The following is a 16,063-nucleotide window of genomic DNA, read 5'->3' as shown; positions in this document are numbered from 1 at the left end:
TCAATGATGTAGACACGTTCTATGCAGATAGATATGTTGGAACTGGAAATAGTTGAGATTGTATTTTTCTTAGTGGGACAATAACTAAAAAGATAAAAATAATATTGAAAATGAGTAGAAAAACACAAAACGTTTCATAATTATTATTCAGGTTAAAAAAACATACAAAGACTAAAGGACCCTTTTATCATTTTGTGTAACTAATTCTTTTACTCTATTTCATTTTTTAAAATTTAAATGTATATAACTTTTTCTTGGGATGTCGGATTTTTATGAAATTTATATGTCTAGAAGAGATTCTTCATTAGCTTTCTAACAAGATCAACTTTCAATATTTTTTTCAAAAAAACAAAAAAAAAACAGAAAAAATGTTTTTTCTGTTTTTTTATAAAGGGTTATTTCCCAAAAGGCCCCTCCTTTGTGACCAGCTTCCCGCGTAGCCCCCTACTTTATCAAAAATATCCAGAAGACCTCCTTTTTCCCGTTAACGTTAAAAGTCCATGAAATCCTTTTTTCCTCTCCCGCTTTTACCCTTCCTCGTTGTCAGACGTGCCTGACAACAACCGTCTTGTCAAATCTTGATCAGTCAATTCCAAGATATACTTTTTGTGATTTCCAATACCAGATTTAACACTCTATTTATTTCTCAACTTCATCTTTTGCAAAACTAAATTTAAATCTCTTTCCTCCATTTATTTCTTAACTTCATCTTTCTCACCATTAACGCCTGGGCATAAGAAGAACAAAAAACGAAGACATGGGTAGTGGCGATGAAAATCGAAATACAGCGACGGTATGATATCTCTCTCTAGATTTTTCTCTTCTTTATTTTCTCCCAATTTTTCCCCTTTAAACTTCTTTAATTTCTACTTGCTCTATCTAGATATGTCAAATTTGTGAGGAAAAATCACATTACGGGTTAGATTGTCCATGGATCTACACTCCCTGCAAAGCTAAAAATGTATAGGCATTCGATGTGTTTCTGCTGCGAGGAACAAGGAGGGTAAAGTTCGAAAATACCTACTTGTCAGTTTATTTAACATGCCCTAGCCTCCAGTGGCTTGATAGGCGAAAGAGGAAGTAAAAATTGGATTAGGTATCTCAAAATCTTCATAGGCTTCAAGAAATTGCTCAAGTGCTTCAAATGTGCCTAAACCCTGCTTCAACTGTGGTCAGCTTGGTCATTAGGCTAAGGAATGTCAATGGTGCGATACCCCTTGTCCGAGACCACATTGCACAGGTAGGAGGTTAATCCGAACTTCCTTGACGACTAAAAATTACGAGAGAAAATTCTTTTCTTGTGGTACTAGCAACAAATTCGATTGAGTCTCGGAATGAATTGAAAAAGTTGAAGCACCCAAGGAAAGGATAAGATGATTGAAGTTCCTTACGATCAGTTCTATAAGGATTTTATGAAGAAGAATGTCATCTAATCTATAATCTTTGTAACAAAATTTGAATATGAATGACATTTTATTTGGTTTATCTTTGTTCGATTTGGTCTCAGTTGGAGTCGGCAGGTGAGTAAGTGTGTCAAATAGGAAGCGGACCATATGGAAAAATGTGACACAAAGATACAATGTGATAAAACAACATTCCTAAACACATCAATTTACCAAGTCCAAAACAACATTCATAAACACATCTAAAATACCATGTTCAAACTAAACAGTAACCTTAAGTAATAAAACACCATGTCCAAAATACCAAGTTTAAACAGTAAGTAGTCAACATCAAAAGACTATTAAAAAGCTATCATATGCCGCCCGGGTCTCGGCTCATACTGAAGTAGGTTGTGCATCCTCCTCCTCGATCCCTTCGCTCGGTGAAGCGTGGCGGTGTGTCGGACCTCCTAGGAATTATTAACCCTGACCCAGTGAAAGGCCGCGACTGAGTTTGCTGACTTTGTTGCTCACTTTGCTGACTCTGTTGTTGACTTTGTTGCTGGCTCTGCTGGCTTTTTTTTTGTTGACTTTGCTGACTCTGACTTCGCCCTCCTGAATTGGCCCCACCCCTCCTTCCACCTCCTCTTCCTCGACCCCATCTAGTGGCTTTCCTGCCTCTACCTCTTCCTCTAGCCGCACTCGTAGATGGTGCACTGTTTGCAACAGTATGGGCATTCTGTGGTGGGATTCCTCTGCACGTCTTCTTGTTATGGCCTCTATTGTCACAAGTTGTGCAGTGTAACAACCATTTTCATCCAGGTATCTACTTCTCTTTTTTCTTGGTCGGCATGGTGGTCATACAAGTACTGGAGGTCTTACAACATATTGAGGTGATGCACCCGAAAAGGTTGCAAACCCAAGTGGAGGTATCAAGTAGTACCCGGTAAAACCGGGGTCGATCCACGAGAAGGCAAGTGTAACTAAAATGCAAGCTAAAGAGGATTAAAGTGACTAAAACCTAAATCGGAACAAGTAATAGGAATTTTTGTATGAAAGGATGACTAACGAAAAAAACAGAAACAAATAAAGTAAAGAGGGGGGGTTTTAATTAGGCATTGACCAAAAAGAAATAGAAGAGAAATACGTAAACTTGAACTATTAACTAAAGATTCTTGGGAGACTAGGGTTTTATTCTAAATATGAGAGAGGTTAAGGATTCGGGAATCCATCGAGATATATTTGCGTAGATGCTTGTTTGGGTCGATTCTCAAGTTTGAGTCTTCTCGACTCTAAATTTGATGCTCTAAGTGCTAGATATACCTAATGGTCATAACTAGTCAAAGGGTCATCATATTCCATTAACATCGAGTCTAGATCGGAAAGATCGATTAACAAGTAACTATATGACATATGCTTGACATAAGACATGAAACAAGTTTAACCGATTAACCTAACATGATAGAGATATCAAACATACTAATCTAATCAAACAAACACATACATAAACATATCAAGATTTCATCCCTAGACCTCAACAAGTTAATTAGCTACTCATGTTCAAGCAAATATCGAGATTCAAAGTTAGAGAAGAAACCACACACATGATTTTATAATTTGAAACACTAAGAATCACAAAATGAGTTGATAAAAGTAACTTAACACTAAGTTAATATGCTTTTGGAATACTTGACAAGATGAAAAATAAGTAGAAAAATGGAAGAACAAGAGAGAAAGTAGTAGAAAATGGGTTTTTCCAACTGAGATTTGGGTTCCACTGTGCAGCCAAGAAGAAGAAATTTCCAGCCAAGAACACTCTCCAAACGGACCCCAATCTCCTTCCAACAAGCTATTGTTTACTCCTTTTCAAATCCAGCCACAAACACTTTGAAAACCGCCCCTTAAGTCTCTAAAACTACCTATTAAAACTCATCCAAACCGCCTTTCTCCTTAGCACAAACCGCCTATCCCAAAACCACCAAGAACAACTCGTGAAAACCACCCTTTTAATGATCCAAAGTAGCCAACCAAAACCACCAATACAGCCAAAAGAAAACGTGAAGAAGATCACCCAAAACCGCTTCCCCTCGTTCCCTTTCTCTCCAGCCTCCCAGAACCCCTAACTTCCACTTGGAGAAGATAAAAAAACCTAAGTCAGATTTTTGCTTTCTTTTTGTTCTTTCACCAAAAACCTAGTCTAATTGACTTGGTCCTCCTTTGACTTGGGTCAAATTCTCAAAGAGTGCTCTTAAAACTTATCTTTTCTCTTCTTTCTTGGGCTCTTGGGTCTTGGATGTTAGGCTTTGCTTCTCATTAGAAACCAAAGTGGGTGATTCATCATTCTCTACATCTTCTAACTTTTAGCAAAGACCGAAATATCCATCGACTTCTTACGATCACCATTTCTTCATCCGAACTCCGATTCGATTCTCGTCTTCACCATTTCATCATTTACTCTACTTTTCATTGGTCCACTAGCTTTTAAGCAAAGTTACTGAATCACCCCTTGTCCAAATGACCAATTTGCTCTTCAAGCGCCTTTCTTCCATAAATAAAAGTATAAAATGGACTAACTCATTTAAATTAAGTGACATAAATGTGGTGAATTCACACCACATCATGAGGCTACAATCATGTCAAATAAGAAGAGTATATAAGGCATCAGTTGTGAAATGGGGTTAAATAGTAAAAAGGGGTTAAATAGGAATAGGAAAATGGGGTCCAAAATTAAAGTAAAGTTTACCTCTCCCCAAAGTGATTCATCAGGAATTAGGACTACTCGATGATCATATGTCTTGGAAAATGCTTCAACACTGAAGAAAGCACTGCAATACCTATATATGAACACAAGAAAACATAGTATAAGTTCAAATTTTGTTCAAAATCTAAACAGAAGTAAGGGGACTAATAAGGAAAATGAACCTTACTTGGTCAGATCTTCTCGTCTATGCACTACAACAACTAGTGCAGGCACACATGGCAAACCAGAGATCTGTCATGCACAATAAGTGCAAGTCTTCAAGCTCAGATCTACTTGCCACCTAGCTCCATTAGCAATAGAAACATTCCAAAGATTTGAGTCGGATGGTGATACAATGTATAACCGAATGCTCTCCTTCCTTTTTGTCAACTCCTTCTCCACTTTTGGTAGTAAGCCACCTTGTTTCCATCCCCTAGCCTTCATCTTACGGTTATAAATAGATGACATGACCATCATCCAGTACATTTCAATCATCTTACACAAAGGTTTGTTTCTCATCTTTAATATTTAACTGTTGAAGCTCTGAGAGAAATTGTTCGTGATATACTCACACTTAGCAGCTGTATCAAAATGAGATCTTGTCCATGTACTCGGGTCTTCCCTCACAACCCATTGTTTTGCAACTAAACTGGTACTTTCCAGTACAAACATCCATCTATCAAACCCACTTCTGGTATATGATTTGGCTTATTCCAAGCCAACTCTTCTAGGTGCACACCAGGGTGGACTCTCTTGAAATTTTTGTACATATGTCTGAAACAGTACCTATGCCTACTAGCACCAAACACAGTATCTACTGCATCAACTAAACCTTTTTGTCGGTCTGAAATAAGTGTAAGAGGCTGAGGGTGTCTCTGTAGATGACTTCCAACAGTCTCAAGGAACCTAGTCCAGGTTTCCTTACACTCATTCTACAGATGTATATGGCTATTGAAAAAAACTCATTACAAGCATCAAGAGACATGATAGACAAGCATACACCAAGATATTTACTCTTTTATAAAGCAACCATCAAGACCTGATACTTGTCAACACCCATTCAAGAACCCATCAATACTAGATTTGAAACAGACACACATACGTGTGAATTTGCCACTGTTGTCATCCTCGATACAGTTGCAATGCTACTTGGGTTAGATAAAAGTATATGTCTTGCTATTTCTGGTGCGAGATGATAGCCTTCCTCAAAATTCCAGACAACTTTGTATGTAACATTAACCCCATGATTTGTCCTCACCTATTTCATTATAGCATCAACCTTCTGAAGAAGATGCCCTTCGACCAAAGAAGCAATGCGAATAATTTTTCGGATAGGACAATTGATGAAGAAGATTATCAAGTCCGGACGATTTAGGGGTCGTAGTGTTTAGCTATAAACCACCTATGATCATCGAATTACTAAGTAATTCGCGGCTAACTTCGACTGGATCCTACATCAGGTTACAACAAAGAATGTCTATTTGATCGAATGAAATAACTAGTGGGATGAGACATGTGATGTTGGGTAAGACTCATAAACATGTCTCATAGGCCTAAAAGAAGTTTAGGCAAAGATAACACAAAAGACCCAAAAGAAGGGTGCTTGGACCAGGAACCAAAAGAGGTGATTTGGGGCCCAAAAGGGGACGACCATGCTTGGTCGTGTACCGCTATAGGGTTCAGACAGATATGCCCAATATGGGCCTCATATGGTCGGCCAAAGCAAGGGAAAAGAGAAAATAGAAACTACTTCCTATTTTTTACTATTTCCTTAATCTTATTCAAAAGGGACTTTTAGGAAACCTAATTAGGTTCGGCTCTAACTTAGGGTTCTATATAAGAGGTCTCTTTGGGACTTGAATAAGGTGTGGAATTTCTCAAGAAGCTTTCAACCTCTACAACATCAAGTAGAGAAAGAAAGAGAGATTATTCCCAAGCTATTTAACTAGTCATAAAAAAGAAGTTGTTCTTCATATCAAACCACCATTGGAGTTCTAGCTAGCAACAAGGTGGGAGATCAAATTGATCATTCGGGGTTCTTGAGTAGAGGAGCAACACTTGGGGCTCTTGGTCTTCGCATTCGATTGGAAAGGTTCGAGGGAAAATTTAGTGATTAAGGTAATCTCTAAACTCTTAGTTAATTATTAGCTTATGCATGAGATCCTGAGAATACTAGTGTTAGACATTAGAACGGAACTAATGTCTGAGATTCTGCTTAGAACACTAGGAGACACCATAATCCAACACCTTCATGTGTTGGTTTCGTATAAATTCCTCTAACAAACCCTGTGCTATCCACTGAGAATTGGCCATTGGGTTTTTATCTTTGGCATTTGCAGCACAAGTATGCACAAAATTACTCTACCCAACCCTATACATGTTTCCATCACTCATCTGATGAATGTAAACATACCACTCACAACTCGCATCCTTATACTTGTATTTCAACCTCCTACTCTCATTCTTCGCATGTTTGAATGTGAAACGACAAGAGATGGCATATGCCCTCATGAATGATCTCGCCTCATGAATGATTGGTCACATCATGCCTTTCACCAGATGCTCCTCAACCTCTCTTTCGACCCCTGCCTCCTCTGACATGTACATATTCTGAGTTCCTTCAACAAAATCTGATACTCATTAAATCTCTCATCGTATTCATCATTTCCATCATCACCCTCTGATAAACTCATATTCTCATAACCTTCTTTAGTATCAACATTCCCACATAGGTCATTTTCCTCCTCTTCTTCAGTAGGACGATCATTATCCCCTTCTTCAGTTTCTTCTGCCATGACCTCTTCTCCCCCGACCATTTGTTTTAGTATTGATCTCCATGTATTAACATCAGTAGACATAAACTGATCCTAATCAAAGTTAGACCAGTGATGGTCATATCGTGTTTGGCCCCCTACGTCTTCCTCTATTTGGCTTCTACATGTTTCTTCCACAACCTCTTCTTCAGCTTGATCAATTCCTGTTTGACCCCCTAAATCCTTCTCCATTTGATCAATTCCTGATTGACCCCCCTAAATCTTCATCCATTTGATCAATTCCTGATTGACCCCTAAATCTTCATCCATTTGATCAACTTCCGTCTGGCCACCTATGTCTTCCTCCATTCGGTCAATTTATGTGTCTTCCCCAAAATCTATATCTGGTTGATCAATTTCAGTTTGCTGGTCACCAAAATCCTGTTCATTCTGGTTTATTTCTGGTTGTATATCTTCTAAATCTGAATCTGATGAATCTGTTGATGATGAATCACCTCCACTTCTAAAAGTTCCATCCTCCAGAAATACCTGGTTTAAATCATGCCAAGCCAAGACTTACTTTGAATAATTGCCCACAAATGGAGCACAATCGTTCTCTCCGGCAACTTAAACCCTTTGCATGTTGCATCAAGGATCAATTTCTATCCTCATCTAGGAAATCCAAATAGAAAAATGATTAATTAAACCTTATCTGAGATATTAGATAAATTCTGATTTGAGTCTTTTAAGGAATGCTAATTCGATTATGATAGACTTGGGAAGTATCTATATAAAGACAAGAATAAATCAGAAAAAATGTGAAAAAAGTTTCAGAAATTATTCTCTAGTTACACTAGCAGAAGAATAAAAATAAACCAACTTCTTAATAGTAGAGAGTTGAATATCAAAGAAAACTTAAGAAGAAAAATTTAACCAATTTATACCTAAAAAGATTTAATATTTTTTATTATCACAGTTTCTTTTAAAAACTCTTGAAAACTTGGTATTTTTAAGGCCTTGAAGTTGATTTTTTATAAAAAATAAAAAAATAAATTGGTCAACTAAAGTGGATCAATTTTAAAAAAAGTCTGTGCACACCGAAAATCATTTTTGTTTCCTCGTGGCCAAAATAATGGAGTAAGAGTTTTTTTGAGAAATTTTTTATGAGAGAAAAATGATTTTTAAGAAATTTTTTTCCTGTTTATGTTGTTTGGTTTGCAATGGAAAAGATGTTGGTTTTATCAAATATATTCTTTTTCTGGTCATATCATAACTAGTTTATTCCTAGTAGGTTTGTCTTTTTGTAAGTTTCAACAAATAAATCTCCAAGATGTTTTGGGGTAACAAAAAAGTTTTAGGAATACTCAAAGGGTGGAAAATTAAAAAAATGAGCCAAACACACCCTTTCTAAGGTCGTCGGCAAAGGGTCGCCAGCTGGTGACTTTCGGAGACCACTGTCATTTTCTCCCTCTTTTGTCTTTCTTCTCTTTCTCACTCTACCAATTTCTCTCGCTCTCTCTTCTTTCTCTTTCTCTCTGTCCCTCTTCATCACTCCCCCTGTTTTATCTCTCTCTCTAAGTTCGGGGAAAGGGGAGAGCCCTTTCGTCGAAACCATTCGTCTAGATTCCAGATGAAGGTCGTCTGGATCTGGTAGCACCAACCTCGCCTGGAAGAAGAAACAGAGGGAAAAAGAGAACGTACGAGAGAGAGAGAGAAGAGAAATGGAAAAAAGGGAACAAGAGGGAGAGAGAAGAAGAAGAGACGACTAGAGTTGGTGGTGGAGTTCACTAGAGTTGATGATAGAGGTCGTTGGAGTTGATGATGGAGGTCGTCGGTGGTGGAGGTCGGAGGGGAAGATAAAGATGGAAACATAAAAAAGACATTAAAGGTAGGTGATGTTTGAAGGAAATAAAAACTTTCTTAACGTTTTTTCTACTCGAAAGTGTGTACAACGGAAAATTCCTTTATCTCCCCAAACCATTGACCTTTATTAAACGACCATTTCGCTGGAATCTCATTATTTTCAAGTCCAAAGTCACCGCCACAATTTCTTTGAAAAACGTAATCCAAAAAAATAAAATATAAAAAATAATACATCTAATATTCAACTAAGGTGCTGTTTGTTTTTTATCTGCAGATCTGAAATCTAAATTGAAACTCAATTCAAATTTCAGATGTTTGTTTTTTAATTTAACAATTTTTGAAAATTTGGTTGAATTGTCCTAAAGTCTGAATTGGCTGGAAAAAACCCATATATTTCAGACTTCAAAACTAATTTGGAATATGGGGCCAACATCTGAAATCTAGCAAATGACATTTTTGCCCCTATATTATAGAAAAAATTGTCTCCACACCACCAAAAGCACCACCGACAAAACCACCATAACCAACACAACACCACCATCAAAGGCCAAAGCACCACCTCAGAGCACCAACACAACCACCACCGCAGGGCACCGATAACAACACCACCACCATACATCACAGAGCACCGACGCTCACCTACAACTACCACCACCACAACACACACTACATCCATCACAACCGCCGCCCACACCACATCATCGCAGGAGCCAAGAGATCTGTAAACCCTCGCCGGATCTGGCGAGGGTGATCTTGTCAAACCCTCGCTAGATCTGACGAGGGGCATCACCCTTTTTGTTCAAGACCTTAAGTTAGAGAGAGACAAAGAGATATAAAGAGAGAGATCTGGCGAAGGTCATCAGCCATTTTGGTCAAGACCTTCATATATAGAAATAGAGAGAGATCCGGGGAGGCTTTAGGTTAGAGGTAGAGAGATCCTTCAAGGCTTCTGGCTAGAGAAAGATAGATCCGACGAAGCTTTCGGCTAGAATGAGAGAGATCCGACTAGGGGTGTTCGTTGGTTCGGTATCCGGTATTTTGATGTCATCCGTTACCAAACCACTCATGGTTTGGTTAGTGATTTTTCAAACCGTTACCGAACCGCTCATGGTTTGGTTCGGTTACTAACCAAACCATCATAAGCGGTTCGGATACAACTGGATACCAAACCATCCATAAAACAATTTGTTCTCCATAAAAATCGACGAATCGAGTTACTTTCTTCATACATTGACGTATAAAATCAAGACATCACTCCTTAAAATTTTGGTGAAAAATCAAACTAACATAATACGACGAAAAATATTTGAAACATTAAAGACATGTTCTGGCCACTGATCGAAATATTGTAGGAGCCGGTAACATTAATTGTACATGAATTGTTTTAACCTAATACTAGTTAGTTACATTATATTGTAATAGTGTTGTTGTTTTGTATGGGTAGTAGTTGTTCGTGTTTCTGGCAAGAACTTGATGAAAGATATGTATTTGTATGAAATTACAGAGATATAATAGATATATTTAGAAAAAATTGTGTAAGTATATAATTATATATATATTAATTGAACTTGAGTGGTTCGGTTTGGTTTTAATGGTTCCTAAAAATTACATCCACTTACCGAACCAAACCAGTTGGTTTTTGAAAATCTTCAACCGTACCAAACCACTTGTTGTTTGGTTTGGTTTGAAAACCGAATGGACCGATTTGGATCGGTTTGGTTTGATTGGTTCGGTCTATTTTTGCACACCCCTAGATCCGACAAAGCTTTGGGTTAGAGATAGAGAGTGATCAGGTGAGGGAGAAGGAGATGCAAACTTTTGAATTTTTTTTGTTTTAAAGTAAAAAGAGGATGTAACCTTAGGTTATTAGGTTTTTTTCTTTATTTGGCCAAGAGATTAAAAAAATGATATTTTTTTATTAATCAGGGGGTATAAATTAAATCTTAGTTTTCCAGACTTCATAATTCAGATTTAAAAAACAAACGTCTAAATTCAGCGAATTCAGATTTAAAAAACAAGCGTCTAAATTCAGCGAATTTAGATTCAGGTCAACGAATTCAGATTCAACAAATTCAGATTTAGGCGTAAATAAAAAAACAAACAACACCTAACTACTAATCTCCATTAGGGCGTGGCTAAAGGGGTGCGTTCGGTGCGGTGGCTCTGGGCCCCACTTTATCCAAACCCCAAATATTATCTGTTGGTTAATAGTTATAACTAAAAAAAATACTGAGTAACAAGAAGGGAGTATATAGTACCTTTGTAGTATTACTTTCTCTCTCTAACTTTTGTTTTCTCTCTTTTTAATGCAATAGGTATTGTTGTACATCCTCTCTCTTTATTCTCTCCAAGACTCTTACACTCCAACATTCTTTAACTTGAGTCAATCCTAAAAATATTTTTAATATTTGACATCAATTGACCTAATTGTAATGTGTCATGTATTAATGTGTATTTGTCTTGTGTTAATGTGTTATGTGTCATGTGTTATGTGTCATGTGTTAATGTGTTATGTGGCGTGTGTGTAGCTTGTTTCTCTCTCTAATCACCTAACTAATTCTACCAACGAATACCTATAATATTATATATATATACACACACTACATAATATTATATATATACTATAGATTTTATATTCGGTAATAGTGCTGCTATCTTTCAAAAATGTGAAATTCTTGCAAAAAAAGGTTTACCGGAACAGAAAAACACTATAACAAAACACGGGCGAAGTGATAGAAATCAAACCACAGGTTTTTCTATCTAGTTCTCGAATATATCAGCTGATTGGGACCTTCTTGCGTCGGTATATTAGTGATATACCTGAACAGAAACATATCTAGGACGGCCATGGGGTTATTACTCAAGAACTGTATTCATTAAATCATATATTAGTGATATGATAAGACCTCAAGTGTGTTAGGAAAAATAACCTAATTAACTTGTTCCGGAATATGAATATAAACGACGTGAATGTAAAAGCAGAGACACAAAGATTATTTAACGTGGCAAAAAACCCCTCCAAGATAGAAGGTAAAAAACCACGGGACCTAGTCCAGAAATCTTCCACTATGATTAAATAATGGGTTACACAACTCTTCACCAAAACTATGGTGGATAAACTGAACAAAGAAACAAAGAAATAAAAATCTCTTACTCCTTAGGATTTGAACAAATCCTAGATTACTAAAGGTTGAAGAAGATAACCACAAACTAAATTGCTTCACAAGATTAATAATCTTCTTTTCTTCAAACCAATATTCTGCTCTTTCAATCTCTCTTGAAAGAACCACTTCAGAAATCTCTCTTTCTCTGGTTTCTCTTTGTTCTGGAAGTTTCATCTCTCTTATCTCTCTCTAACCTGAGAAGATATATCTGAGAGGATTCTCTACTAACTCTCCCAACTGGGAGGATACTCTCTAACCTGAAAGTATGAATAATTTCTTCCCTTTCATTCCCTATTTATAATGATAAATAAGGAGGTATTCTATTAGAAATAGGATTCATTTTTAGGCTAGAAATAGAAACTTCTATTTCTCCCTAAATAAGGAATAAGGGAAATCCTATTCTAACTAGGAATCCTTTTTATATAAGGAGGGACCCCAACCAAGGGTGGCTTCAAGGGGAATTTTTCACTAGACATATTATACTATGGGGAGTATTTGAATCACGGAATTGGGGCTGATTTGAAAACACGAGTTTCGTGGCCTGGTTACCATCTCGAGGCGAGTTATTTCACTGTTGCCTCATTTCTAGATTGGAATTACTGGTTTCCGTCAACAAGAGTAACAAATACAACAGGAATAGCGCCTTAAATGAGAATTCTTGTTGACAGGTAGTCATATGTTTAAGACCTTATATGAAATTCACTAACTTATACATGGTTTGAAGTATAGATCTCTCAAATAGATAGAATTAAGTATAAACATCAATTCCTTCATTATAATTAAATATAGAGGACTTGAAGTTGTGTACTTATTCCATCCTTTGATATATTCATTTCATCTTTTTTTTATTTTTCTGTTGAAAAATATATTCGTTTCATTTGATACGATGACTTTAGTATATGTCAAAAGACTCAAAATGCGTAAAAGATAAATAAGGGTTAAAAGCCAAAATCTAATCCGCCCGAGTTAGTCTGATAACTCTAATGGACATAAAATATTTTTAATATATGACATCAACTGCTCTAATTGTAATGTGTCATGTGTTAATGTGTTAATGTATTATTTGTCATGTGTTAATGTGTTAATATGTTTTGTGTCATGTGTGTAGTTTGTTTCTATCTCTGACTAACCTATATAATCTACCAACGAATATCTATAATATTATATATATATATATATATATATATGTTATATTGTGTTATTAGATAGTTAAAATTACATTTCTCATATTGTAATTTGTGCTAAAATCGTTACTTTATATGATTTCAATCTCATTAGATGTAATATCTCTTGTTGTTGTGTTGAGATTTTTTTAATTTCTCAATTATAGTATGGAGGGTCCACGATTAAAATTTCGCCTCGGACCCCCAGATTCTCGGATATGTCACTGTCCATTAGTTGTGAATGAGAAAGATATTTGAAGAGGATTAGAGAAATAAGCATGAAGGAAGAACTGGATAAAAAAAAATAGAGAACGAGAAAAAAAAACGAAACAAACAACCGAACGCATAGAAATCTAATTTTTAGCTAAGCATTTTCTTCTAGAAAAATGGTCACCAAAACACAATCCTCATGGTACTTCGTACCACAAGTATCGGTCTCATGAAATAAACTCTGTACTATCGGTTCATTCAGTAATATATTCTCGTTAAGTAATATTATTGAAGTAAAGTGAAACCGATCTAGGTCAACACGAGAAATAAATGTACTGTCATTAATCCATATTAGAAAAGAAGTTATATTGGACTAGTTTAATATGTATATGTCTCTAATTCTCATAAACATAATTATGAATATTAAATATGAAAATAAACATTGACCCGTTTTATCTCCCTCTATATATGTAATATACTAATTCTCTCACTTCTTACAACTCTTCTTATGGCTTCTTTCCTTTCATCAATATTCATTCTTCTCCTAACCTTATTGTTTTATTTCTCAGTTGATGCTAAGGATATTTCATGTTATTCTTCTAAACATTCTAATGCCTCAACTTCCGAAAAGTTTCTATCCTCCATTAAGTCTTCTACTAATCAAATAAGATATGTATCTTCGCTCGTTTCTGGTCATGTTAATAAATCTCAAGACTTTCGTTTAGCAAATGCTGTAAAGGATTGTACCGAGCTTCTCGCTTTAACGGCTGATGAATTGAGTTGGGTTGCAAAATTCGTCACTAATGATGCCAATGGTACGTACTAAATTGTGACTTTTTTTGTTCATGTAAGACTATTCTCACACGTTCTTTGCAGGTGACATTTTTTGGGCTTATTAGGTGTGCGTGTTCTTTTGTTATCTAGGTTCACATTTAAGCACAGGCAACAAAGATTCTGACCTAAAAGCATGGTTGAGTGCTACAATTGGAAATCAAGAAACCTGTCTTGAAGGTCTCCGAGCCACAAGAATTAAATCCATAAAGGAAACGCTTACAACTCTCAAGCAACTCAAGTCTCTTCTCCAAAATGTTCTTGGCATGCTTTGTCCCCACCATCCAACTCCTTCATCATCATCACTCAAGCCTTCCCTACTCCGTGGTAGGGGTCGACGGAAACTCACGAGTGGCCACAATGATATAGGTAAATATCCACCTTGGATAAAGAGAATCGACCGGAGACTCTTGCAGAGTTCCATAGATGAGACCCCAGCAAATGCGGTGGTGGCAGCAGACGGCTCCGGAACTCATAAGACGGTGACGGAGGCAGTATTATCTGCTCCGGATAATAGTAAGCAGAGGTACGTTATTCGTGTGAAGAGTGGTGTATATAAAGAAAATGTTGAGATCAACAGAAAAAAATGGAATTTGATGATCATTGGAGATGGCATGAACTCTACGATAATTTCTGGTAACCGAAGCTTCGTGGATGGTTGGACCACATATAGGAGTGCTACGTTCGGTAAGTATCTAATTTACTACTTTGTCCGTTGGTAAAAATTATTTATACGGTAGTGGCACCATCGTGTATTTTCTATTGTACTGCACAAACGGTGGGGCGTGTTGTACTTATATATCAATATATTGAGCTAATTTTGTGGGCTATATATTTTTCTTTTGGTACAGTTGTTGTGGGTGGAGGATTCATAGCGAAAGATATAACATTTGAGAATACGGCAGGACCGGAGAAGCATCAAGCAGTTGCACTCCGTTCAAATTCAGATTTATCTGTATTTTATCGATGTGGTATACATGGGTACCAAGACACACTATACGCACATTCACTTCGTCAGTTCTATAGAGAATGTCACATTAGCGGTACCATAGATTTTATATTCGGTAATAGTGCTGCTGTCTTTCAAAAATGTGAAATTCTTGCGAAAAAAGGCTTACCAGAACAGAAAAACACAATAACAGCACACGGGCGTAGTAATAAAAATCAAACTACAGGTTTTTCTATCCAGTTCTCGAATATATCGGCTGATTCGGACCTTCTTGCGTCGCAAAACTGGACAGAAACATATCTAGGACGACCATGGGGTCAATACTCAAGAACTGTATTCTTTAAATCATATATTAGTGATATGATAAGGCCTCAAGGGTGGCTTCCATGGAAGGGGAATTTTGCATTAGACACATTATATTATGGTGAGTATTTGAATTATGGACCTGGGGCTGATTTGAAAACCCGAGTTTCGTGGCCCGGTTACCATCAAATTCAGAACTCGACTGAGGCGAGCTATTTCACTGTTGCCTCATTTCTAGATGGGAATTACTGGTTGCCGTCGACAGGAGTAACATATACAGCAGGATTAACGCCTTAAACGAAAAAAACTTGTGTCAGACTTTTAGTCATAAGTTCAAGACCTTATATGAAATTCACTAAATTATACATGGTCTGAAAGTATAGATCTCTCAAATAGATAGAATTATGTATAAACATCAATTCCTTCACTATAATTACATATAGAGGACTTGAAGTTATGTACTTATTCCATCTTTTGATATATTCATTTCATCTTTTTTTTTTTGTTGAAAAATATATTCATTTCATCTGATATGATGACTTTAAGATATGTCAAAATGTGTAAAAGATAAAAAGAATGAGGGTTAAAACACAAAATAATAGGGAAACAATATCCAAAGAGAAGAAAACAATAGAGAGAAAACCAAATCATCTTATATTTAAATAATTTTATTCAATGTTTATTTCCTTTAATGTTTATCTTTTT

The 16,063-nt window shown here is 36.4% G+C and overlaps 1 protein-coding gene and 1 pseudogene across 1 annotated transcript; both read left to right on the top strand.

Moving 5' to 3' along the window:
- Window positions 1–11,361: 11,361 nt before the first annotated feature.
- LOC147539371 (putative pectinesterase/pectinesterase inhibitor 32 pseudogene) lies at window positions 11,362–12,550 on the top strand (annotated as a pseudogene).
- Window positions 12,551–13,783: 1,233 nt separating this feature from the next.
- On the top strand, window positions 13,784–15,655 carry LOC147539370 (pectinesterase-like). The gene is made up of 4 exons (XM_086643114.1): window positions 13,784–14,090; window positions 14,200–14,433; window positions 14,476–14,793; window positions 14,958–15,655. Exons 1-4 carry the CDS (start codon window positions 13,784–13,786, stop codon window positions 15,653–15,655), a joined length of 1,557 nt encoding a protein of 518 aa, XP_086499240.1.
- Window positions 15,656–16,063: the final 408 nt, after the last annotated feature.

The sequence above is a fragment of the Eschscholzia californica genome, unplaced genomic scaffold (assembly GCF_041429995.1).
Source record: "Eschscholzia californica isolate CP2 unplaced genomic scaffold, dmEscCali1.0.p SCAF_5, whole genome shotgun sequence".
Classification (NCBI taxonomy): domain Eukaryota; kingdom Viridiplantae; phylum Streptophyta; class Magnoliopsida; order Ranunculales; family Papaveraceae; genus Eschscholzia; species Eschscholzia californica.
Note: the sequence above shows the minus strand (reverse complement) of the source record. Positions and strands in the feature narration are given on the sequence as shown.